The sequence below is a fragment of the Papilio machaon genome, chromosome 21, assembly GCF_912999745.1.
Source record: "Papilio machaon chromosome 21, ilPapMach1.1, whole genome shotgun sequence".
In the NCBI taxonomy this organism is placed as follows: domain Eukaryota; kingdom Metazoa; phylum Arthropoda; class Insecta; order Lepidoptera; family Papilionidae; genus Papilio; species Papilio machaon.
In genome coordinates, this window is record NC_060006.1 from 5,170,627 (window position 1) to 5,195,659 (window position 25,033).

The following is a 25,033-nucleotide window of genomic DNA, read 5'->3' on the forward strand; positions in this document are numbered from 1 at the left end:
GCGGCGGACACCTCGCGCGCGGCGACACTCCGCGCGCGGCCCCGCCCCCCCGGCCGCGCCCGCCCGCCGCCGCCCGCCGCCCGGCGCCATTGGCGGCGGAGGGTGTCGCGCGCGGCGCCGGCCGCCAGTCGCCTGACGCCCGCCGCGCGAGCGGCCGCACCGATACACGCGTCGCGCATCGAGCGCTCCGTCGCGCGCGCCCGTGCATGAGCGGCGCCCGCGCGATCGCTGGAGCCGCCGCGCACGCCGCGCTCGCGCTCGCCGGCCGTGGAGCGCGCGCCGTGGGCCCCGGGCGGCGCGGGCATGCGCTTCGAGGGCGCCGAGCGGCGCGACGCCGTGGCCTTCCACCCGCTGCTGGCGCCGCGCCCCAGCGACTTCTCGGTGTCTGCGCTGCTGACGGCGGGCGCGCTGCCGCCGCCGCCGTACCTGCCCGCGGCGCTGGCGGCCGCCGCCGCGCTGTCCGCGCCCTGCCCGCTGCTGAAGCCGCCGCCGCCGCCCTACGCGCCGTTGCCGCCCGACGACGACGGCGTCCTCGACGACCCCAAAGTCACGCTCGAGGGCAAGGACCTCTGGGAGAAGTTCCACAAGCTGGGCACCGAGATGGTGATCACCAAGAGTGGCAGGTCAGTACTGCCGGCTGCGACGCCACGTGACAAGTGCTGTGTGTGATATTATGTAGGGACGCCGCGGTAACCATGAACCCCCGAGGTGCGCGATGCGGTAAGTAAAGCTAGAATTAGGTTTAGTCGCGTAATGCGACGCTGCATACGTTAGAAAAATCGCGCCAGCGAATCCTAGCTTTTGTTTACAACGCAACGCTGTTTGCATCGAGCAGCAAACCTTGCCGAGTGTCTGCTAACGATCTGATAATTTTCAATGTGGACAGATGAGAGATGTTATGACGTGATTCGTTGTCATGCGGTGCCGGCTGGACCGGTTCGCGTTGGGAACCGTGGTTACACATTATGAAACGAGACGGTTATAAATCTAGTTCGCAGCGACTATTAAAGTGCTGCTTGGTGTAAACATGTCCATTTTTTCTTTCTGCATAAAGTAATCAAAGTTATAAATTATTCTCGACTTGGTTAAAACATTAATCTAAAGTTTAACTACATTATTATGGTTATATACATATGAATTTATAAAAATAAAAAATTTAATTCTATGTTCTTACAATATTTAGATAGTTTTATTTTAAAAGTAGACAGAAAGGGTTTCCGCGCGCGACATATAGGCACATTTTTCATCAAAACTTCGCACCCGTCGGCAAATGCATACTTAGTCTGTCGAACACGTTTACTTCGTTGATTGCGGAAAAAAATTAATAAAAATCAATTTGTAGCAAAATAATAATATATTTTAAAACAAATACCAACGTTTTGAATACCAGTACAATCTAAATATTATGTTTTTTATTGCAAGCAGTAAAATTTCAAAACTAAAACAAAAGTTATTCTTTTAGAAGTAAAAAAGGTTACAAAATAATGTAATAAACAATTTTTTAATTAATATTTGTGCTTTATAAAACTTGTTTTATTAAGTAGATCAAATTAATTTTCGTGTTTTTCCTGTTTATATGATTCTGATAAATATTAACACTCTTAGTTGATTTACGGCTTGAAAGTCGCCTTCTTCCCAATTTATTGCTATAGGCTTATTTGTCACATTGACTGGAATTGCAAAGTAATAATACGACTTTTGTCCAATTACATTAGTAAAAATTAATAATTATATTGTCATTCCTAAACGTATGTTAGAAAAGTGGTAGTTGTCATCTGTCTTATTATTTTATTAAATTTCATCGATACCATCTCGATGGGTGGCATTTAACAACGTCGAGGTTTTGGCGAAACTTTTTACCTCGCACAGCCGCGTTGTAGAATACTCTGTCCTCAGCGGTATTTCCAAACAATTACGACTTAGGGACCGTCAAGAAAAGAGCGTATACCTTCTTTAAAGGCCGGCAACGCATCTGCGATTCCTCTGGCGTTGCGGATGTCCATGGGCGTTGGATCAAATAACTTTAGGAGGTCCGTTGCTCGTTTGCCCATTTTTCCTATAATAAAAATTCTTTAGACTTAAAATCACACACGTAAGTCTTCAGTTATAGCTTTCAATTAAACTTCTTTACAACTTTGAAGTTTTTACATCAAGTATATTCAATTTACAATAATTGTAACGTTTAAAAAATACAGTCGAATTGATAACCTCCTTCTAGCAAATACTTCTCTCCTTTTTATGAAGTCAACTACATTCGACATCAAGTGATCGACAATATTTTTTTGAAGACTCTACTGTATTATGTCAGTTAAACGACTATTAATTTTACTAGTATCACCATCTCAAAGGCCGGCAACGCATCTGCGATTCCTCTGGAATTGCAGATGTCTATGGGCGTCGATGAACACCTTGGTGTTCCCGCTGCTCGTTTGCCCCTTTCTCTTATAAAAAAATTATGTATACATTTGCAAAAAAAATAATAAATATTTTTTTACTTTTTCACCATTTATTTGGAATAGATTATAATATTTCATTTTACAATATACAAGGTTTTTCAAACAATGTTTTTACGATCTAAAAGATCCGATATCAAATTTTGAAACGCACACAGTCTAACAAATTTATTGAGAGACATATAAATAAAGTAGCTTTGGTCAGTGAAGTCGACCGCACGGAATTAAAATAAATATAGTAACTAAGTAGTCTATGAGTTATTCTAGACTATAACCTATGTGGCAAATTTCATACAGATTTAGTCGTTTTAGAGTTAACAGATAAACATCCATCCATCTATCTAAACTTTCGTATTTATATTATTAAGATGTTTGGTTTCCCCTCCCTAAACATAATATTGTCGTCCTTTTCATACGCTCTGAAAAAGTTGAGATAGCAATTATCTTTTGTATAACTAATTCGACAGTGGAAACTTACTGTAAGATGTATACAGCGCAGTTCGGCAACAATACATAATTATTAGTTTAAAAAGAAAGAATACAAATCGAATGTATTCTTAGTCGTTTTTCAAAATTGACCAAGTTGATAAAAATTACATGCACAAATAACTACCTTCCTATCAGTCTGGCAAGAATAGAATATATAGCCTAGGTTAGCGCTGATTATATATTACCTAAAAATATTTTTAATCTGTACATTAAGTAGCATTTCTATTATAATTATTCGATGTTTTTTACCGTTATAATTTGTTACTAGTAATATAAGTTTGGGGAAACAAAAGCATTTTTTATTTTTAATATTTCTTTTTCCTTTTCCTTTGTAACATAACATGTAATTTGGCAATGGAACGTTAATACCGTAGGGTTATCGTGAGAGCAATCTGCATCTTTTCTTTTTACCTATGTGCTATTAAAATAATAATAAATAGAGTCTATATCCTCCAGGAATAGTGTAGCATCTCAACAGTGAAAGAATTATTCAAATCCGTTCAGTAGTAGGAACCTATTCAATGCAAACAAACAAATGTTTCCTTTTTATAATATTAAAACAAGTATAATCTCAGTACTGAAATTAAGAATAAAAAAGAATTACAGTAGATAACTAAGTAATCCTGTGACCTGATAAAATAACGTCAGCCCTATTTATATCAGAAAACTAGCTGTCGCCCGCGACTCCGTCCGCGCGCAGTTAAAAAAAAAAATGAAAAATAGATGTTGGCCGATTCTCAGACCTACTGAATATGCTCACAAAATTTCATGAGAATCGGTCAAGCCGTTTCGGAGGAGTACGGGAACGAAAACTGTGACACGAGAATTTTATATATTAGATATAGCTTCATAAATATATTTGTTTTTCTATGTCAATTAGTAAATATAGTGTGTCAATCTGTCGGCATTGCAAAAGGAAAACTTTAAATTCTTTTAGTTTTTGCTAAGCTCAAGAACAAATAAATCTGTTCGAAAAATCTTTGACTAGCGAATAGCTTGGTTACATAATTATTATCTCTATTTAGCGAGCGCTTGGCGGTTTAGTTATACGATAAAGATTTAATTTGACGACAATATACAATAGCAAATGTAACTTAGAGTTGACCTTTTGTTTCTGTATGATATCCATGATGTTAACTTACTGAACAAAATTAACCTTAATATGCATCCGTCGATACTCAAGGGGCCACCAAGGGCAAATTTTCGAGAGTACCCTCAAAGATCAAAGAGCGGGAACTTTTTTTTTGAAGCAAGAAAACGGCGAAGTGAAGAAGGAAATCTGCTAGAAGGGTTTTGTGAGAGGCGCCAGGTGATTTTCCCCGAAACCTTTGTAAATGTTTTCGTTTTTTTTTTCTTTGCCCGTTTCGAAAACTTTTGTCCTCAAACGTTCGCGTTTTGTTCTTTAGAAGACAGAGATATTGTGTGTATAATTTTAATTTAAGCTCAGATCGCTTGTTTAAGTTTTTATGTTAGTTTATTCATATATTATTGTAGTTAAATTATATCATAGTTTAACGCAGTATTTTACGTAAAAAAACAAAAAAAATTGATAGTCTATAACATAAATGAAAGCCCTTTTTGTGGTATTATAATAAAATGTATAAAGGAAACTGAATTGAATTGCTGTTTGAATTATTTGATTCTTAGTACGATGCAAAAGAAAGTATCAGAAGAAGTAGAGTTTTAATAATTTGAGCCTTGTTGTCTTATAGGAATAGTTTTAATAAGTAGCTGGCAGACAGTACAAGGAAAAAACAGCCAAGTTTATCACGGCTGAATCACTGTTTCCTTTGTAATTTGCAAATCTAACCTCTATTAAAAGAGTTACGCGTTGAGTCAACTGACTGTCTTATATTCTTATGCTGAATACAGATACGAAATTTAAAAAATAATTTATTGCTATTCTTATCTGTATGGAGATATTTTTTAAATCGTTTCGTGTCCGAAATGTTGACAGCCAGTCAATTTAATATACAATTAGCTTGAATAATAAAATTAAACTAATCTATATGTAGGTAATATTGTTGTTTTACATATATTTTTTAAACATGAAACATCTTATATATAAAATTCTTCTTATATGAAAAATTCTCGTGTCACGGGATTCGAACTTGAAACTCCTCCGAAACGGCTTGACCGATTCTCATGAAATTTTGTGAGCATATTCAGTAGGTCTGAGAATCGGCCAACATCTATTTTTCATAACCCCCCCCCCCCATTTAGTTTTTTTTTTAAATGCGCGCGGACGGAGTCGCGGGCGACAGCTAGTGTTTCTATAAAAATAAATGAAACATCATTAATTCGGAACATCTCTTTTAAGGAAACAGAAATATTCTGAAATCTATGAGTCTTTACTAATATTGAAAGATTTGATTCGTTGTTTGCATTGAATAGGCACTGAAATTATTTAACCGATTTGAAGAACTTTCACTGTTTTGAAGCTACACTATCCCCGGGTGACATGCTATATTTAATACTAGTTTTTTTTTTAATTCCCGGCAGAAAAAGTCGCGGTCCACGGTATAAAATAGTTGTGTTGCCATGTTTGTTGTCCTAGCTACATCAATTACACGCTTTGTCAGGTTAAGTTAGTAACTTATCTTTTGTTTATAACATACATTAAGTTATTTAACTTTAGTAAGTATAAAATACATAACATTTCAAAACAAAGTAACGAAGTAAAAGTATGGTTTATATAGGTAAAAAATATTTCTTTGTGAGAATTGTTTTATGAGCTATGGTAATCTAGCCTTTATAACTAGACGCGTTGTGAGGTGCCCGCATCTTGCCTTAGGGTCTTAAATCTATCTAGGCCTGTGATCCGAAGTACATAATGCATGCGGGTAGTTCATTCTGTATTTTACACTCATCGAATCAAGGATATTGTCTTTGAAGCTCTGAGATTTAAAATAAAAGAATCTTGATGATATCTGAATTTTAGTGTGTAGGCGTTAGTCCATTTGATAAAGGTTTTAAAAGGTATTTTTAAGTTAATGGTTGTTTGTTCACGATGTACCAATTTTATGATTAAAAAAAATTAAAAGCAAAATTTTAAATACTCATTCGATTTATTTTTAAAATTCAGTTGTTGACGTTTTTTTAAATTGAGCTGTTCATGCAGGTTGTTGCTCAGGTAATTAGATATTATTCGTCTGGATGATGAATACGTGCCTGGTAGCCGAGCTCTATCCCCTTTAAACGCGGCTAAACCTTCCTTTTCTCGAAGCGATTCAGGACAATTTTAATACACTTGTAACGTTGGAAAAAGATAACCTATAAATCTAAGTTATCAATAATATAAACTATTGCAGTGCATAAAATAAAGTTTTATTCATAATGCAAAATTATATATTGGTTAAGTTGTTGCGTCCTCGAGGTTACATCCAGCCTCCTTGGAGTTTTATATTTATAAACTTTTCATATTTTTAAAAATCTTCTTTTGACATCATTCTGTTTTAACGTTTTGGTTTTACATCTTGTTCACATTATACAGTTTATCTTGTCTTTTATATTCAATTTATTATAAAATTATTTGTGAAAATTTATTCAGTCCATTTCTACCACATTCATAAGTTAAATCATTATTTGATAGATAAATAGGTTGTTATCTGTAATAACTTAATGTAACTTGTCACATTTAATTTAGAAACAGTTTTTTAAAATTAAATATGATATAACGTAGTTGAGCTTTAAAATAATTGGTAGTTACGATATTGCTTTACAAGTTTATCAACCTACACAAGTATTGAGTTGCAATCAAAGTAAATAATTTATAATTTAAATTGAAGACTATACAAAACATGTGTGTCTTTCAGTAGTGTTAACCGTTTGAAAATTACAGACGCATAATGAATAAGTGCCATTTCAAAATTATGCCATTAAAATAATGACGTCGATATACAATAGCCATTAATCGAGTAAATCCATCTATATTTATGTAATCGATTTTTTAAACACTTTAAAAGGGCGCTATCAATTATTCGATTATGTATTAATATTTTCTACACATAGCAAAAATAATTGATTTCTTTAAACATGGCGATTCAAAATGGCGTCTCATGTTTATCTCGATGCCTTAAACAATGAACAATATGAATTATTTTTTCTTTAATTTGTAAGAAGGTAACGACTTGTATTCCTTAAATTAAATTCTGTTTTCTCTCAAATATGTTTACAAGTAAAACATTTACATAGGAATATTGAATCGTGTTTAATGACTAGTTTTTTCATGGTAAAAAAAAAAGTTTTATCGTGTTCAAAAACTTGCTTTTTTCGTGATAAAAAAATTAAGTAGGAAACATTTATTAGAAGACCAATGTCATTGAAAACCTGAATTTCAAAATAGTTGTCCCATCTGTAAACATTCTTCTCTGTGTTATAGCTGTGATCATACATTTATGTAACGTATACGATACATATGTAAATTGTCCGCAGGGCTCTACCGTGGCTTCAGAAGTGATCTGTGAGCTCAGATGTCTCGGTCGTCTAGAACTAATTCGCTCGGACTCTGACGTTCGGCCATTTTGTGGGCGCGGCTTGTAACACGATATGTAAACAGACTCGATAACGTCTTTAGCACTGCTCTTCTCAATTTGATTGTAAACTAGACGTTTGCACACGGAAGTACTCAAACCGGGTAATTTTTTAGCCACAATCTTTCGTAATAGTCAGCCCATTGTTGAATTTATAGTTAGCAAAATTTAATTAAATAAAAAAAATGAACTAAAGAATTAAAAGGTCTACCTTTAGTCACGATATGCAACCGTTTCATTCGAATTTTCCTGTTTTATTAGATCTTGAAACTGGTCTTTTTCATATGAATTGTGTAGTCACTTAAATTCTAATTTTTTACCTTTCTTAACTGATACAACTTGCCTGTTATGTTATGTGAGATGTAGGTATCTTTGAAACCGATAGCACACAAAACTATAAGCAAGGATGTGAACAAACAGTAAGTAAACAGTGGGCGGAATGCGCGGCGCGTGTCCATGCGTGAAATGTGTGCCCACCGATCCGTCGGGCGCGGCGGTGCCAGTTAATTAATTGCGTCTCAACATGCCAGCATCTTGTACGAATTTAATGTTGAGATTACAAAAAGGTTAACATTTCAGACCCCTTACATACATCATGATTGATAAGTGTTAATCGACGACCTCCTAGGTTACATTACTTCAATGCCACTTGGAATTAACGAAAAATTGATCCATCCTTAGGACTACTGCTACTCTCTATTTAGGCTGTAATACCTAGTAAGTTCTAAACACAAATAATTAATCCTTCAAACGCAGAAATAATCTTTTTCTTTTCATTAAAACATTTACTTTTTAATTGTACGTTTCGGACTTTAAATCTACGGGTTAAATCTAGATATATATTAAATATTGTAGCACTAGTTTAAATCCTAGTTTTTATGACCTAGTAGGCTCTTGCGTTACATCTGAGTTTATTAGCACGAATCTGTTAGATAGGACGCAAATGGCCGTCATATCTAGTAGACTTATATGTGTAGGTATAGGTAGGTATGTTATAGTACATATAGTTACGAGTATACATATTAAATATGAACATATTCACTTATGTTGCCGTTACGGATACGTTTCTTTTTGTAGTTTCCAGGAACTGTATTGATTAAGTATTCGTATGTCCTTAAAAGCGATGATATATTAGCAAGTGTTTCTTTGATCACTTTCTAAACGGTTTCATTAGTAGCGAAACGCACGCGATGCTCGTAAATCATTGCACTTTTAGTCAGTTTACACTTGGTCGATGCTGATTCCACTTTCCGTTTACTTACAGCGTAGCAAAAACTTACCACCAACGTTGTGGAAACGATCCTTATTCTATAAATCATTCATCATTAGCTATAATGTGTTATTACGATAAAAATAGTTACATGTTTTTGAATTATAATAACAACACAAGACTTGTTTCATCAAGTCTATTTTAATAACATGTTGCTAAATGGAATACTGGGCAGAAACAGAATAACCGTTCTTTCTTCTTCCGAAATGCAACAGTTGTTCTGTTTTTTTTTTTAAGATAATGAGAGTTGACAGTACGTTGTAATATGGCAGTGGCAACTCTCCGTAAGACTAGATTTGAATAAAAAAAAGAACAAGAAAAACTGAGCATTCTCCGTTGTTGCTAGAAAAATGAAGTAAAAGAAGCCGAAACTGTAAACGAGCTTGTTATGTTTTACTCAAGAGGAATAGGTAAGCAACACTTCTGCTTACAGTAGCGACACCTACCACCACCACCTACCGCCGCTCATACACATACTTAACCTCACTTGCGAACTTACGGCGAATATTTACGACAAAACATTCTTTTGCTTTTATTTATAGAGTTGTGACGTTCAACTTTTATAGAATACTAGCTGTCGCCCGCGACTCTGTCCGCGCGCAGTTAAAAAAAAAATGAAAAATAGATGTTGGCCGATTCTCAGACCTACTGAATACTCTCACAAAATTTCATGAGAATCGGTCAAGCCGTTTCGGAGGAGTACGGGAACGAAAACTGTGACACGAGAATTTTATATGTAAGATATTATTACATTATGGTGATATAAAGTATTGAAATACTGTAATTGCTCTATATTGGAACTAAGAAATAGATTTTCTACCCATAACTATGTTGAGGTTACTAAAGCTCGCTACACACCTACTGTATCATTGCTGGCTCTTACTCTACATTGTCTAATAACTTACATTTTTCATTTACATATCTATTTGTTTATTAGACTCTGTTTGCACGCTGATTTGAAATTCATTCGGCAAGAATAACTGAAAATATGTCAACTCAAACGACGTTTTGCGACCACACCACTTCCGATGACATTTAAACTTCATCTTTTCTTTCCTTGAGTTGTTGTTAATAAATTATTATAAAAATATATGTGTGAATTCAGTTCTGATAAAAGAAAAATTTACCCTTCTCTAACAGTTGGGTAAAAACTAACGTTACCACTTGACAGTTATAGCTCGTCATAATAACGCTGTTTCCATCACGCCGTGTACGATTATTGCTATATATGGTAACGCGTTAGTTTTACAATGAATTACAAAACTACGTAGCAAAAAATAAAAAACGCTATTAACTTGCCATGAATACGCTTTACTTGGAATACAATGAATATTCAAGAATTTTACTGTAGCTTATGTTAAAGAGAAATGACTGACGCGCTGTGAAACTAAACACTATTATTATCGTCGATTATAATTAGCAATGCTATGGCGCGATAATTGTAATGTTAAGGTGTTTTTTAAGTAAATTTTCGCACATTAAATACAACTTTTTTTTTCTTGTAATCTCTGAATGTCTTAACGCGTTAAAGAACCTAAGTTTAAACCAACAAAATCGTGTTCAACTTTAGAAATGATAGTCTTTACGAAGAGCTCTTCATAAAGTCGACTTCCAAGTTCCGCTAAGACATTTTGTTCAAAGTTATTTTTTATTATACGAGTTAAAAGTGCTTCTGAATTATTACTATTGATGATTTTGAACCTGTAATACGGGTGTCACTAGTTTTCTTTAATTACAAGTAAAATATATATTTGCATCAATAATTTTTGGACTTGACAATTAAGCGAAGATTTAAAGTAAGAATTATAATGAAACTATTGAATTACAACCATTCCTTTATCAAAATCATGCCGCAACTTGCAAAATAGAACTCAGTATTATCCAGAATCACCTCTTTTAGTGTACTACCTTCACGACTTCTCCTTAACACACCTTACAATATTCCTTCTCAAATACAATGACAAACTTTTATAGATCAGGGTTTCATCAACTATAGGTCAAGGTTCTTTTTTGTTCTTTTGTCAATCCTCTAATTTTCCATGTACGATTATTAATTAAAAAATAAAATGCAAGATAATTGAGATGGGGGGGATGTTATCATGTTTTAGAATAAATAAAACAGGAATAGAGGCGTCGTTGCGGAGTAGCAGTCAGTAGTGAAGTGCTTTAAATATTTTTTAGTCATATTATCTCCGCGACTTTATGTTTTTATCTTTTTTTTCGGGATAGGCTAACGAATGCAGCGGCGATTTTTTTTCTGGTACTCGAGCGTCGCTCACAGCCATCAGCGTCAGATGCTTGTAAACTGTTAAGGCATGAAATTTAATTTCGAAGTGAAAACTGTCTCTTAACAGGCACTCGAGCGGAAAGCGAGACCCATTAGGCGACAGATAAGTGAAATTCACAGTTTCAATTCGGAAATCCCGAATTCCCTCGCGAAGGTAACGGAGCCCCGAATTAGGGGAACCCGGGTTAACAAGTGCAAAGAGTCCGCGATTAAGTAATTGCGAATTTTAGCCGGAGTGTATTTTTAATTTGTACGAATTTTGACGTTTTGTAACCCGCTCAACTTGAGAATTGCTAATTACTCCGGCTAGTTTTATTTGCAAGGTGTTGCGTAAGTGAATTATGAGGAATCCAATATTTTCCCCCTTCATTTCACAAGTAAGGTTTTTTTTTGTTATAATTAGAAACGAGGGGAAGTATGTTTCAAATTTAGAAATCGTTTCGAATTATAAATAAACGTAAAAAATTAAGCCAAAACTTTATGGTTTTTAAAACCTTGATTGTCGATCCCACGTAAGTGGGATAAGGCCAGGGAGATGATGAGTAGTACCATCCTTATATTCATATCCTGGTTACCAATGACTCCATTCTGTGACGACCAAGATTAATTCCATAATTCACACACAAGAAACAAATATCTCTCTCTCTCTGTCTCGATCCAAATAAAATGTAATCCTACCATTTCAAATATGCTTTCTACTTACTCGTACTAAGACATAGTCACCAAACGACGACTCTTCCCTCAGGAAGGACCGATAACGGTTAAGTTGAACAATGTTGCCCGCCCATCACTGGAGCGGGTTAATTCTGTGAGCTATAACAAATAGTAATAAATTAGATAGCGATTTATTTACAACTTGCATTCGCTACAATGTTATTTGAATACGTTTGCTAAATTAATTTGCGAGCATTATCGCAATATTTGAACTTGACTGACCCTGGCGCGAGGGACGACTTGCAAATTAACTTTATTAATAACAAGTATGCAAGGGTGCGTGATTATATCTAATTGTTATTACTAATAGAAAGTCATTCCATATATTTATATATTGAAATAATATCGTTATTTTTGTATTTAAAAATGTATTTTGTAATTGAGTGCAAAGACTATGTGCTTATGCATGTGGTAGAAGGAAAAGAAAAATTACCGATTATAAAATAGTCCGGGTGTTTCTTCTTAAGAACCCTCTAAAATTACCCTAATTTTATCAGTATGTTATAAAGTAATTTTTTTCTTTTAAAAAACAGTGTAAAAGTGTCTTAAGACAATGCATACACGTTTGTGATTGTCTACTGTATTCAGAATGCGTCGCAGCGAGTCAATATTGATTGGAAGTTGCCAATACCAGCACGTGTGTTTGTTATTTTGTCTTATGTCTTTTGTACGTTGTGTGGATGTTTTTATGGCGACGTAGGTGTATATGAGAATTTACAAAAACATTATGTATAACGTATTATGACAATTTCGTTATAATACGAAATTTTATAGAGGTATTTCAAACCTAAGAAATGTATGATTTAATATCAATAATAAAATACGGTAATAAAAATGTAGTTTTTTAGTTTTATTTCACACTAGCGGTCGTCGCCGACTAAGTCAGCGCAGAACAAAAAAAATAGACCATAATATGCCTGCGTCTATCAGCTATTTTCCCGTTAAAATCTATCAAGCCGTTCTGAAGGTTAAGTAGAAATAAAGTGACCACAGCAATATTTCACTTCGTACCCATTTCCTTAGCCAACTTCTATTAATTTCATAGTGTGTCAACTCTGAACAATGTCACACGGCCAGGTCGGTTTTTCCTAGTCACACGTAGCTGTAAAATAAATCACATTGTGATTCCACTGATGTGATGCATTTATAAAAATATTTTATCTCTTTCTTTTTCAAGGGAAATGATAGTGATGACTTACTTGACTTATGTGTGTATTTATAAGATTTTAAAATATTTTACAGTGAAATACTTTATATCAGGTCCTACTATTTAACTCTAAAAGCTTATTTGTAATTGAATTCTAAAGAGCAAGGCAGAAAGAAAAACAACGCTAAGAAAGGATATGGCACGTAAAATCGTAAAATAGAGCCACTTCAATATTGCACGCTTAAGATGGCGTCTTCGGCCTAGTCTAGGTGAAGCCAGTTTTTTTCGGTCCGTTTAAAAGTATCTATTAATAGACAGAATTACACTTTAAACATTCAATTCTCAGTGACGACGAGTAAATAAATTCGTCAGCATCGCCCTTCAGCGCGGCCGCGGGAATTGTCCTCATCTCTTCAATCTGCGTGCACATTGACGACCAATCATTTAACCTGCGAACCTTGGTTGGTGACGTCATCGACTTGCATGATCGTATTTCTGCCAGATTGTGTTCCAGATTGTATAAACACCCTTCCTTCTTGTCTCAGCGTCAATGAGCAACGAGCGCTTGATTTTTGGATGCGGCATCCATATACCATTTTAAGTTTTTTTTATTCATTTCTATATTGTTATTGTTACTTATTTTATTCTAAAGTACTCATTCATTATTTAAAGTATATTAATTTGAAAGAAAATATATAACCACGTTGATGGACAAAATAAGGGAATGTAGATGCGGAATGTAAGGTAGATAAGGTTGGTTTTTAATTTTGTACAAAACCTCTAAAATTTACCTCTAAAGGTTACTTATGTGGTTATTATAGGTCTGGTGCAAACGTATACTTGTCTCAAAATGCGTATTGCCTTCTCCAATCTTGTGATAACATACATAACTTACACCACCTTTATAAATGACGAATTCGTTTTTTCCAAACAAATCCAAAAGTGTGTGATTGATTTATTGTACCTAGTAAACTAGAGTTTTTTTTTTTATGGAAGAAGCCCTAATTAATAAAGTAAAGGGTGCTCCAAAACTTACTTAACCATTTTTTATTGTGGATATAGTGGTGCAGTGTACAAAAGTGCATGACATTCGCAACACGGCGAGTGCTTTGCACATTTCGATATATTTTCGTCTAAATTACGACAACCGCGCACTCCGCTCTCCCCACAGTCCTCTTTACAACGGTTGACGCCGCCGATAACTCATCGCTGCCCTTAAGCATTGATTGACGAGGGACCCTCGCGTTTTACGAGTGCCTTAATTAGTACGAACAGGGCCGCCTTGTCTCCATAAAACGCGACTCGGATGAGCCCCGCCGACGCGACACCTGATTTGTGACAGTGTGAACAACTTAAATGCATAAAAACCCAGCCAATGTCCCCCGCGACTCATAAAGGTACCGTCTTATTTATGGTTCTAGCATTTTGTTTATTAAACGGATTCGGACGGAGATAAAGGTCTGTCGATTCGCTTTATGCTCTCATATAAATCGTTTGTAACAAAATGATTATTAAGTCTCGATTATTAATTTTACTGTAGCGTCAATCAAAATGTTAGAGCGATGTGTGTGGGATTTGTGATTTATATCACAAATGTTCTTTAGATGTATTTCTAAAAACCTACTCATTTAAGAACAACGTAATAAAAATGAAGATATTATTATCTAGATTTGAAGTCAAAACGTTGTTCGCCTGTTTGTAATCTCAATAATTTCAAGTCTTGTTGTTTATAAGTTCGTTATTTCTTGTTATGGAATCTATTGATTTTTTTTACCACAAATAATTATTCCGTTGTTATAAGCTACTACGTAAATTAACTTATCAATAGCCGCCTATTAGGCGCCTATCTGACGACCTCTGAGGTCACTCTGAAAGCTTTCTTTGAGAACCACAGCATATTCTTTGTTCAGACCTAATCAGTTGAGATAATGCCCACTTTAAATGCTGTAAAAGTGTATGATTTATATATGTGATAACTTTAGAGTTATAATTGCGGTTCGTTTGTTTGGTGTACTCGTTACTTTTGATGACTGTCGGCTCTTGTACTATGATGTCTGATCAATAGAATGTCACAATGTCGACTAAAAGATGGATTTAATTTAAATATAATACATAAAAACTAAAATATGTCATTAAAAGGTGTCCCTTTAGGCAACGTTCCGAAGATACTGGCAGCGTTCCCCCTTTGAATGGCTAGACTAATTCTTTGTCCGAGGTAGCTGCCAGCTCTTCGGTCTCCTGTGATGTCGACTAACCTTTTTGCTAGCTAGGCTAGCTTTTCGCTAGGACCCCACGGACCAAGGGTCTCGACACCGAATGGGACAACTGTTATATTTTACTATTATTATAAATGCGGAAGTTTACATGGATGAATGGGTGGATATTCGATGGAAGGTATCTCCGGAACGGCTCAACGAATGTTTATGAAATTTGGTTACTTATTAAGTTTTTTTTTTTAATACCGCGCGGACGGATTCGAGTATGACATCTAGTAATGAATAAACGCTTATCGTTTGCTTAATTCCAAATTATAAGTATAGTAATATTAGTATAGTAATAGTATAGCAATAGTAACAAACATGAAAAATAAAGGGGGTTGAAAATCATTGTCATTGTGACTGCCTGTACTGAACCGATTATGACGAGTGAGGTGTCATTTCCTTAAAGCCGACGAAAAAGAAGGCACTGTATGTTTCCATAAGTCCTTTAATTTGCCTTATAAAGTCAAGTGCGTCTGATATTAAACTTATGGCGTCAACAAACAGTTTGTGAAGTATAAGCATAGTGGTAAGACGATTATTGAAGCCGAGGCGTTACATCCGTCAGCGGGAACGTGATCAAGAGCTCTGTATGTAGCAGCAACGCGTGTTAAAGTTACACTTTCGCAGATTTGAAAGTTTCCATATTAAAATAAGTATCAGTATGAAATCTTGTTTAAAGTGTTATATCATGATTAATGTATAACTTAAGTAATAGAAGATGACAAGAAAATAAATCAGACGATTGGCTGGAATGCTTTTGATTCAAGGAAAAACTAAAAACACTCACCTTTTTCTTGTTATATTTTATGATTAATACATGAAGCCAAAACATTAGTTGCGCTAACAGATGAACGTGAAATTTTACACTGTTAAAGTGAATGTGGAGAAGTGCATAAAACTATCTTTAATCAAAAACCAAACAGAAAATTTATCTAATTATGTTATGTTCGAATTACGAACGATGGGCGACCACTAGTAGCCTAAGGGCCTTCGTACACAAGGTATCGTAAATCTTTGAAATCAGGCGATTTTAGTCGCTAAGACTAAGGTAATATATAGACATACAATTTCGTATACAGGCACGCGTCGCCGACATAATGTTCTTTAGTCGCCAAACCAACCTATTTGCTAAGATCGTCGTGAGAAAAGTAGCTGCGATTTTGAAGATGGTGAGCCAAATCTGTACAATTGACGTAGTCGCTATGTCTGTAGGTACTAACCGAATAGATCAAAGATGACGACGATTCAAAGTTGTGTGTACGGAGCCCGCACAACGCGATACTTGTGACGCAAGGATACCATACGATAGTTTCGAAGAAATACGTTGTCTTGTGTATAAAGGGGCTGAGTCTGTTTCAGAAATTCATTCAGGATTGCCGACAGAAGAGGACACTTTAGTTTTTTTCGTATTTACATGTTGGATAGATAATGTATTTAGAGTTATATTTCTCAGTATTTTCAAGTAGTTCTATTTAGCGCAACTTGGTGACCTTACGTGATCTGCTTGTATAGCGCGGCTCGATATGGTACAACCGTCATATTGCATCCTGTTGAAGCTCGTTATGAATCACCCAGCGAAAAACAAACTACACAAAACTAAGACTGAATACAAATTCTCAGTGTCCAATTATAAAGAAAATTCCCGCAACCGAGCAGCCTCTCTGAGATGGATTTGAATATCTTTACAAGATGTTCATAAAATGTGATGCTTATGATGTTGGAAGTAGTTCTTTTTTATTTAATTTTTGTCACTTGTGGTTTGAATTTAACTGTATCTCTCTTTGCAAAAAAAGAGACAACAATGTGTTTAATACTTCGTTTCAGCAGTAGAATTTCAAAGTAGATGTTAAAGTGTTACGTGGTCAACTATTAAGGAAAAAGTACCTGTATGTCATACAATTAACTTTTGTTTTATGATTTCTATCATTTTTTAATTTCTATGTACTTTTACAATGTTCTATTTCATCTTGAAACGGTCTTGTTAAATTAATAATTGAAAAGAAAGAAGACCTGTGATTTTGTAAGACTGGGAAGTGATGATCGAATTGCACCTTGTCGTAATTCCTTAGGCTTTATAAAGGAGAGCTACGATCAGTTGTAAAGTAATGATAGTGCGTAAAAACTGTTTGCTATAAATCTAGTCACAGACGATATTCTATGAACATTTTCTTTTTAAAATTCTACTAATACAATGTTTAACCAGTCAACGTTTTTTCTCAAACAAATACCATCATCAATGCCTTATCCCTATTGAGGGTCGGCACAGTATGTACTACTCCTTCATACATCTCTATCAGTCGTCATATCTGAATTTACCCCCTTCTTACGTATATCCTCTTTCACACAATCCATACATACTTTCTTTGGTCTTCCTCTACCTTTATAGTCATCCACATTCAATCTCATTACTTTTTTGTTTATATGATCATCATCCCTCCGCATAACATGTCCAAACCACGCTAACCTTCTGCTCCTCAATTTCTCGATAACTGGCGCTACTTTCAAACTTCTTCTGATATACACATTCTATTTTTGTATGTACACGTTAATATATACGAGTAATATATTACTCGTAGTTTTACTACAAAACACATTGTAGACTCATAGTCTCCCAGAACTAATAATAATTGCAAATATACAAGGAAGAATATATATATATATATTTTGGATGCGGTAAATGTATTCATTTGGCGTACAGAACGTTTGGAAGCAGATTAACGCACCGACCGAAATCGGGAAAGATATACGAGGCGTCGATACAGTAACATAACAAGTTTCGTGATCAGAATTCACCGCGGAACAATCACACCGACCCGGACATGGATTGATAGGCGTTTCGCTCTCTGATTAGACAATCAGCTATATACAATACTGGCCGACAGCGCGGACGGTAAACATCAAAGCGGGTCTATACAGACTAATGAAAAGGCGATGCCTATGTTTTAGATCTAGTGTTTTTACTTACAATAGGTGCAGCTAAACGCTCCGTATGACTTAAATTGTCGATGATAGATCGCGATAGATAAAAAATAGAACAATTCTAATTTTCTTTTATCTTCCGGTTTGTTGTAAATGATAGAAAACTTTGTATGAATGTGGGTATAAAATCTATACTCTAGAAATGATAAAGCTAACAGCTATTTGTTGTTGTTTATGCAAATAAAACAATTACCTACTCCATTGCAATAATATTATGTTAATGTTACTAGAGGTATTTAATTTCCACCTTTGCAAAAAGGTGTTCTAGGGTTACTTCTCTTCATTTGATTACCAACAGCCCCCCTCCCTCCCACTGCACAAAGATAAAAGAGAGACAGTATATATTTTCTCATTGTGAATCCGAATTCATCCAATAGATAGTTGTCACATGTTTTTTTTTTATTATAAAACAAAATTAATTCCTGCCTGATATTTATACAGTAGAAGTAAATTACTGCACAAAGAGTTTTTATATCCTACTTTAAAACTCACTAAGAGTAATAAGTAATAAGTTTTAAGTGTTCATTATAAATCGTATTTTAATGTTTACACCGCGCGAACGAACGAACATTCGCTTGATGCTTGTTGAGAATAATTAGTCTTAATACGCGGTGTGCATTAAATTTATTCAACTTTTTATCCTGGGCTATGTTTAATCTCTTGATTCTTGTCCAAAAACTAAGAACGCAAACCTAAAACATTATAAGGACTTTAATTAGTATTGAAATACAAGATGTTCGCAGTGAGTAAATATGACGTCACAATAACCGAGTTACATTTGAAATGTATAGGTAGGTATAGTGTGTCTATTTAAGGATGATTAGTTCGACAATTCACTAGAGATGTGTTGTGTAAAATCGATTTTTGAATCTTTTCGATTTTCGATGGTTGTTCTCAGGAAGTTATATTCGAAAATTTTGTGATTATGTTTTTAATTACAGTATAAATAAAATTGTTTCTTTCTATTCCTACTTTATTTTTCAAAAGTACACAAATAAATAAAACGTTAAACCAAAAAGTGTTGACCAACAAAAACAAATTTTGAATAATTTATTTAATGTTATTTTAGTTAGTTAATTGTGTGATACATAGCCAAGTAACTGTAATAAATTTGAAAAGTAAAAAAAAAAACCTAAATTATAGTACTTATTTGTTCGATTAATTTTATAACAAGACCGATGTTCGATAGTTTTTAGTTGTTAGTTATGCGTACGGTACGACACTATGAAAACCTTCCATTAAGTACAACATTACGCGTCATACAAAATTAATTTGATATTCCATAGACGTTAATTGTCAAAGTAATCATCCTTCAATGGACACACTTTAGTTGCTGACAAAAAAAGTTGAATTAGTTTGGTAATGTTTTTATTATCATTTTAAAACAGCAATGCTACAAATCATTTCATATCGCGTGAGCATAAATTCAATCACAAATAACGACTATCGTGCCAATTTTAAATGCCGATTCCCTCTTCAATTTTTTTTTTGTAATGTTGATATATTATTCAGTTTAGACTAGTTTTATTATATATCGTTGAGAATTTTCACTTGAGATCATTTATATATATAGTATTCTATGTTAATTACATTAACAATATCTATCTAATGCTGATCCAATGCATTTTGAGTTTTATTGCAAGTGAATAAAAATCATTATAACATTTTCTATACAAATCAAAGTAACTTTAATTGATTTATTTTCAGATTAAGTAATAGGTTCCACAGATAGACTTCCTGTCATATTCATTATGATCTACGCACTACAAATACTTAGAAATACATAGAAAAGTGAAACTCGACATAACAATAGCATTTAGTTCTGACCCACTAAAAGTTACTATGGACTATTATGTCCACTATAATCTATTAATAATATTCTAGAACCTTCCAAAATTAAAAATAATGCAATTTAAAAAAGAACACAGTAATGTGCAATAATCATAAAATTATTATACGTTAATAGCCTGCTAATTTTCACTATCGCTGTCAGCGGTCAGCGAGCGCGCGCGATAAGCATACGCTATTAGCTTTTTTTCGGGTTTTTCTCACACACTACCTGGTCACTTTGCATGCAAGCAGCCACCTCGCAGTTCCCCATCTCAACTTCATACGTGGAATGATTCCTTTACAATATTTCGAGAAACGGAACCGGGATTTAAAAACAAATTAGTCGTAAATGACGCGATGTTTCAAGGCCTAATTCTATTTAGTACGCAAATAGAATCATTTAATTGTATTTTTTTTTCTAAAAATTTATGGGTCCATCTGTGACATATCCGTTCCGCGAACGATGCGGAGGTACTTTGTGATTTAATAAAAATGTTCTTGAAACATTAATCTTGATTTTTATTGTGAAAAAAAAATAGAATAAAAAAATCATGTTTTACTATAAATTTTACCATTTTTTATTAATTAAGTGATGTATTTAATTGATGTAACATTTCTAAAGTCCATTTATGTATTTACATACATGATTATCAATGGTATTCTTTGGTAGGTTCGGTGACAGATACATTAACAGTTGTATCAATTTATAACCAAAATAATTAAGAGCATATTTATCTCAGAGTGTCTTAAAATCATTTGCAATAAAATTAAATGTGTGTCCGTTTGAAATTTGTTTAATTTAATTGTTTCTCTCATCTTGATTCGTGATCTCTAAAGTCTGTCGACCGCCTTTTCTTCGTCTCTCACAAAAAAATCTCGTCGATGTAACTCATAAGTTCATGTCGCGACGCATTCCTCTGAACTCAGCTTGATTCGGGAATCGTTCGGCTATATACAGAGTGTTGTTGAAACTTCGATTATTTCATATCTTATTTTAGAAATAAAACACCGTTAATTAAATTAGTTCAAGTAATAGTAAATGGAAATTTAGGTATTATTACCGCATATAATGTTTAAATAATTTAAGATTACATTTTCATTGAATATCATCTTATAACAAAGTAGCTAGAAGGTCCTTTTTAACCTATATTCCTGTTGTATTCGTTTTTGGAAACGGGATCAACCTGTATGCGCGGCTGGGTCCGGTGGCGCCGTCTCTAAATTCTCTGTCGGTCGCGATGCGCGATGCCGTGATAGGGGCCCGTACATGTATTATGTATAACAAATGGGAGACATCGAAAATAAAGCACGGGGACCGGGAGCCAGCGCAGCAGCCGCTTGGCCCTGAATTCGTGGGGCCATGCCACGTGGATGCATTCTCGACATTTCGCCACTGTCGTACCGGCCGCGGCAGCACGACGCCATTTTGTTATTTTTTTTCTCGTTTAAGGCTCGCGACGTTACAAATTTTGGTATCGTCTGTCAATTTTGTATTTAGCGTGAAATATTATTTTTGTTTTGTTTTTTATATTTATTCGTATAACTTTTTTTTAAAGAACTGAACAGAGAATACTAGGGAATTAGAAAATTTTGTACTGTATCTACTAATTACATAGCAACCAATATTTCCTTCTATAGTATTAACATTATTTAATTATTTTAATTTGTTTAACGAAAACTACTTATGTTATACCTAAAGATTTCAAAAACGGAGCTTTTATTACTTAAAAATACTGGCACAACTATTGGACGATTCCAACTATTCGATGTGAAATCGATTTTAGCATCCGATAATTGCTTGAGCGACGCGACGTTTCTCAGTGCACGTACCGCCGCGGCGGAGACTCACATGCCCTGATAAGAAAGCGACGCACGTACCTATATGGGGCGGCAGCTGAGTGAATGTGTATCACCGTATTTTGGCTAATTGTTTGCTTTCCACTTGTAATTAATCGTTATTTAATTGCCTTCGATCTCAAGTAGATTTCTAGTATGTTCACTGTTGCGATTTGATTTCTATACACGTGATGAATTTTAAACAGTTTTTGTGATATTTAACTGTTACAGTCAGTGTCTTTTAATGGCAGCTTTAGTAGTTATTTAACGTATAGTTACTAAATCTACCTATAATCTATCGGACTCTCTTAATTACTCAGAATGTGACAGTTAGTAAGGCAAGTAAAACCTACCTTGATACCAAAGTATTCGTACTAAAGTTTTATTAGTTACTACGACTTGTTTGATTTAAAAAAAAATTAAAATCGAACAAGTCGAATTAATGATTTAGGTTGGTAACAACGTATACTAAATAAAGCGATAAGAAAGTTAAATATGTGTGGATGCAGGAATTAGAAATGGCGTGCATTAATTATACCAACATGCACGGTTTCTTGTATGCAGATTGTAACCACGTATTAGGTGAAACAATACTGATTGTGCTAAGTGTGCGTCTTAGTTGTGTTATGTGCCTTTTAAAAAAAGCACAGATTATAAATGATATTAAGAGGATATTGGATTGAATGCAAAAACAATTAAAAAAAAAAAACAACTTTCAATTAATATGTAATAGAATTGTTACCATTTTTCAATCATGATAAATAAGACATAGGGAAATATTATTCATTCCTTATCGCTGGGATCTATTCCCAAATATGATAGCTTAAATGATTCACGTGTTGTTATATACACTGAGACACTGACAGATGACAAGACAAGATTTTCTGTGTCAAGTTTTTTTTTTTACTCATCCGGCTAATCGACACTTGTCCAAACGACAGGCTGCCGGTACGTACGCTCGATCAAACGTCCCGCGTTTTTATAATTTTTTTCTTTTTAATAATCGTCAAAGGATGACTGATGATAGTGCCAAGTTATTGATTGCAGTTTGAACGGAGTGTGTAATAAAAACTAACAATGTGGAATTGTTTTTTAAGTGTTGTGTGTTGTAAATCTTCGTTTTAACGCTTTTGATCAGCAAGAAATTTTATCAAAACAGTAGTAGTATTGACAGTCTATTTCAAAACAATAAAAAAATAAACAATTGTTTACGGTTCCTATTATTTATTTAAGCACAACCACAACATATATATAAAAAAAACTTGGACACCCGGATGGAACGAAGTTTTTCGTTATATATTGTCACGTCGTTGCTATGGTGAAGTAGCGCTCATTCGTCGTTAACATACTTACTATAGCAAAAAGTGTCGTGAAAACTTTTCGTAAGAATTTTGTCCGTCTAGCCCCCTTTCACAACGCGCGATAAGGAACTTCGTTCCAACACACTTACAACTTATCAATTAAACAGTACTCTTACTATTATATACTCTTATGATAATTGCAACTCAAAATTTTCAATTTCAAGAAAATGTAAATTGAGTAAAGGTTATTTATACATCGCGGAAATTTACGATAAATTAGAATGAAGGAAATTCATAGAAATAACAACAAAGTCCGAGTCCGTACCTAGCTAGTATTTGAGTCGTTTCGAGGTAGCGTCCAATTGAGCGTAATTGAAAGCAGGTCTGCTGTTAGTCCGCCAAATTAGAATACCATTGAGCTAACTTCTAGCATGGACGTTGCATCTGAAATAGTACTTCTCAGTTGTAAAGCTCTATTTTGATGTTAGTTTGACGTTGAATGCGATTGCAAAGTTTTCTGACCAGATTGTTAAAATGAATTTGTTAGAACAAATATTTCTGGGTCTTATTTCTATATCAATTTAAGTTTATCTTATCAAGTTAAGTACTATAAATAATATGGTACACAAAATGACAATTGTAAATTAGGTAATAGAGCCTTAATATTTTTTTACTTCTTTACAAAGTATGTAAGAGATTTCGTTCCGTATAATGAAGCATTAAAGCGATTAGGATACCTCTAGCGGGCACAATGCGGTGTAAAGGAAGGTCTGTGAGCCCACCCCAGGGTGTAGGCGCCGCACTGCAAGGTTACTTCGCGCCCTTATCTACATCTAACGATGTCCATGGAGTCGCCTTCACGTATAAAATTTGTTTTTCATGTTTAATTTTTGATTTCGTTGTCCCTTTTTATCTTAGTTGTATTATTTTATGACAATACTCGCTTTGTTGTATTAAATTTGATTTTATGTTCGTACTGATAAAGTGCTCTCATAAAATTTTATATGTAACCTCGAATACTCTAAATGTTTCATACACTTAAGTTTTAATACCGTAAAGTTTGATGGGTTTGACTTTTATGCAAAGTAAAAATCGAACTAACAAGAAAAGGGTATCCTAAAGTATATCGATTGGCTTCATAGATGTAGTACATGTTCATTAATTTTATAAAAACGCTTTTCGTTAGCAAATTTTTTGCATAACTGCACTGTAGTTCAATGAAGTCATGCTTGTCAACTAATAAAAAAATATATATTTTTTTTTCAGAAACAAATAGTTTTTAATTGATTAGTATAAAAAGTATATATATACATTTTAATAAATTAATAGAATTATTAAAGCGGGCGACTCTACGGTTTATTGTGTTGATTATGCGTGCTACTGTGGACGACGACGACGGCGCGCGGTTCTCTCGCTCCGATAAGACAGACGAGATGACACCGCTTTTTGTTAATCGTTATTTATAGCTTTTTTTCTCATTTTCGAATCTTTTTAAACGGACCGAGCCGACTTTTGTTTCAAATCAAATCGTCCATAAACCGAGCGGCGTGTTTCAATTAAACAAAAATACTACTTTTGTTTTTTTTTTCTGTTAAACAACTCACAAAAAAATTGACGTTTTTTATCATTTTTTTCAATCCAGAAATAGCAGAAAAACATTTTTAAAGTAGCTTTATACTTTGCTATCAGAATTAAAAAGTAAATTAAAAAAATCTAAGTGGGTACTGGCAGTAAGGATATCAAAATAGCTTTATTTAAATATTTAAAATGTATTTATTTTTATAATTTTATCAGTTGCCAGTATGATTTATTTTAAAGTTTAATTTTAAACATGTAAAATGGTGGATAACAAAGGCGAGTGCTCACTCGATAGCATTAAGTGTAAAGTGCGGTGTTGCACGCCATTGTCGTCTGACTGTTGTAAAACGGGTTAT

General features: G+C 34.6%; 1 protein-coding gene across 5 annotated transcripts in view; it reads left to right on the forward strand.

Annotated features, from left to right (window-relative positions):
- The first annotated feature begins 303 nt into the window (after positions 1-303).
- LOC106714489 (optomotor-blind protein) overlaps positions 304-25,033 on the forward strand; it is an 89,136-nt gene continuing 64,406 nt past the window's right edge. For all 5 annotated transcript variants that reach the window (XM_045683070.1, XM_014507545.2, XM_045683071.1 and 2 more), the window contains exon 1: positions 304-623. In XM_045683070.1, coding sequence (XP_045539026.1) covers positions 304-623 — 320 coding nt within the window. The remainder of the gene's footprint in view (positions 624-25,033) is intronic.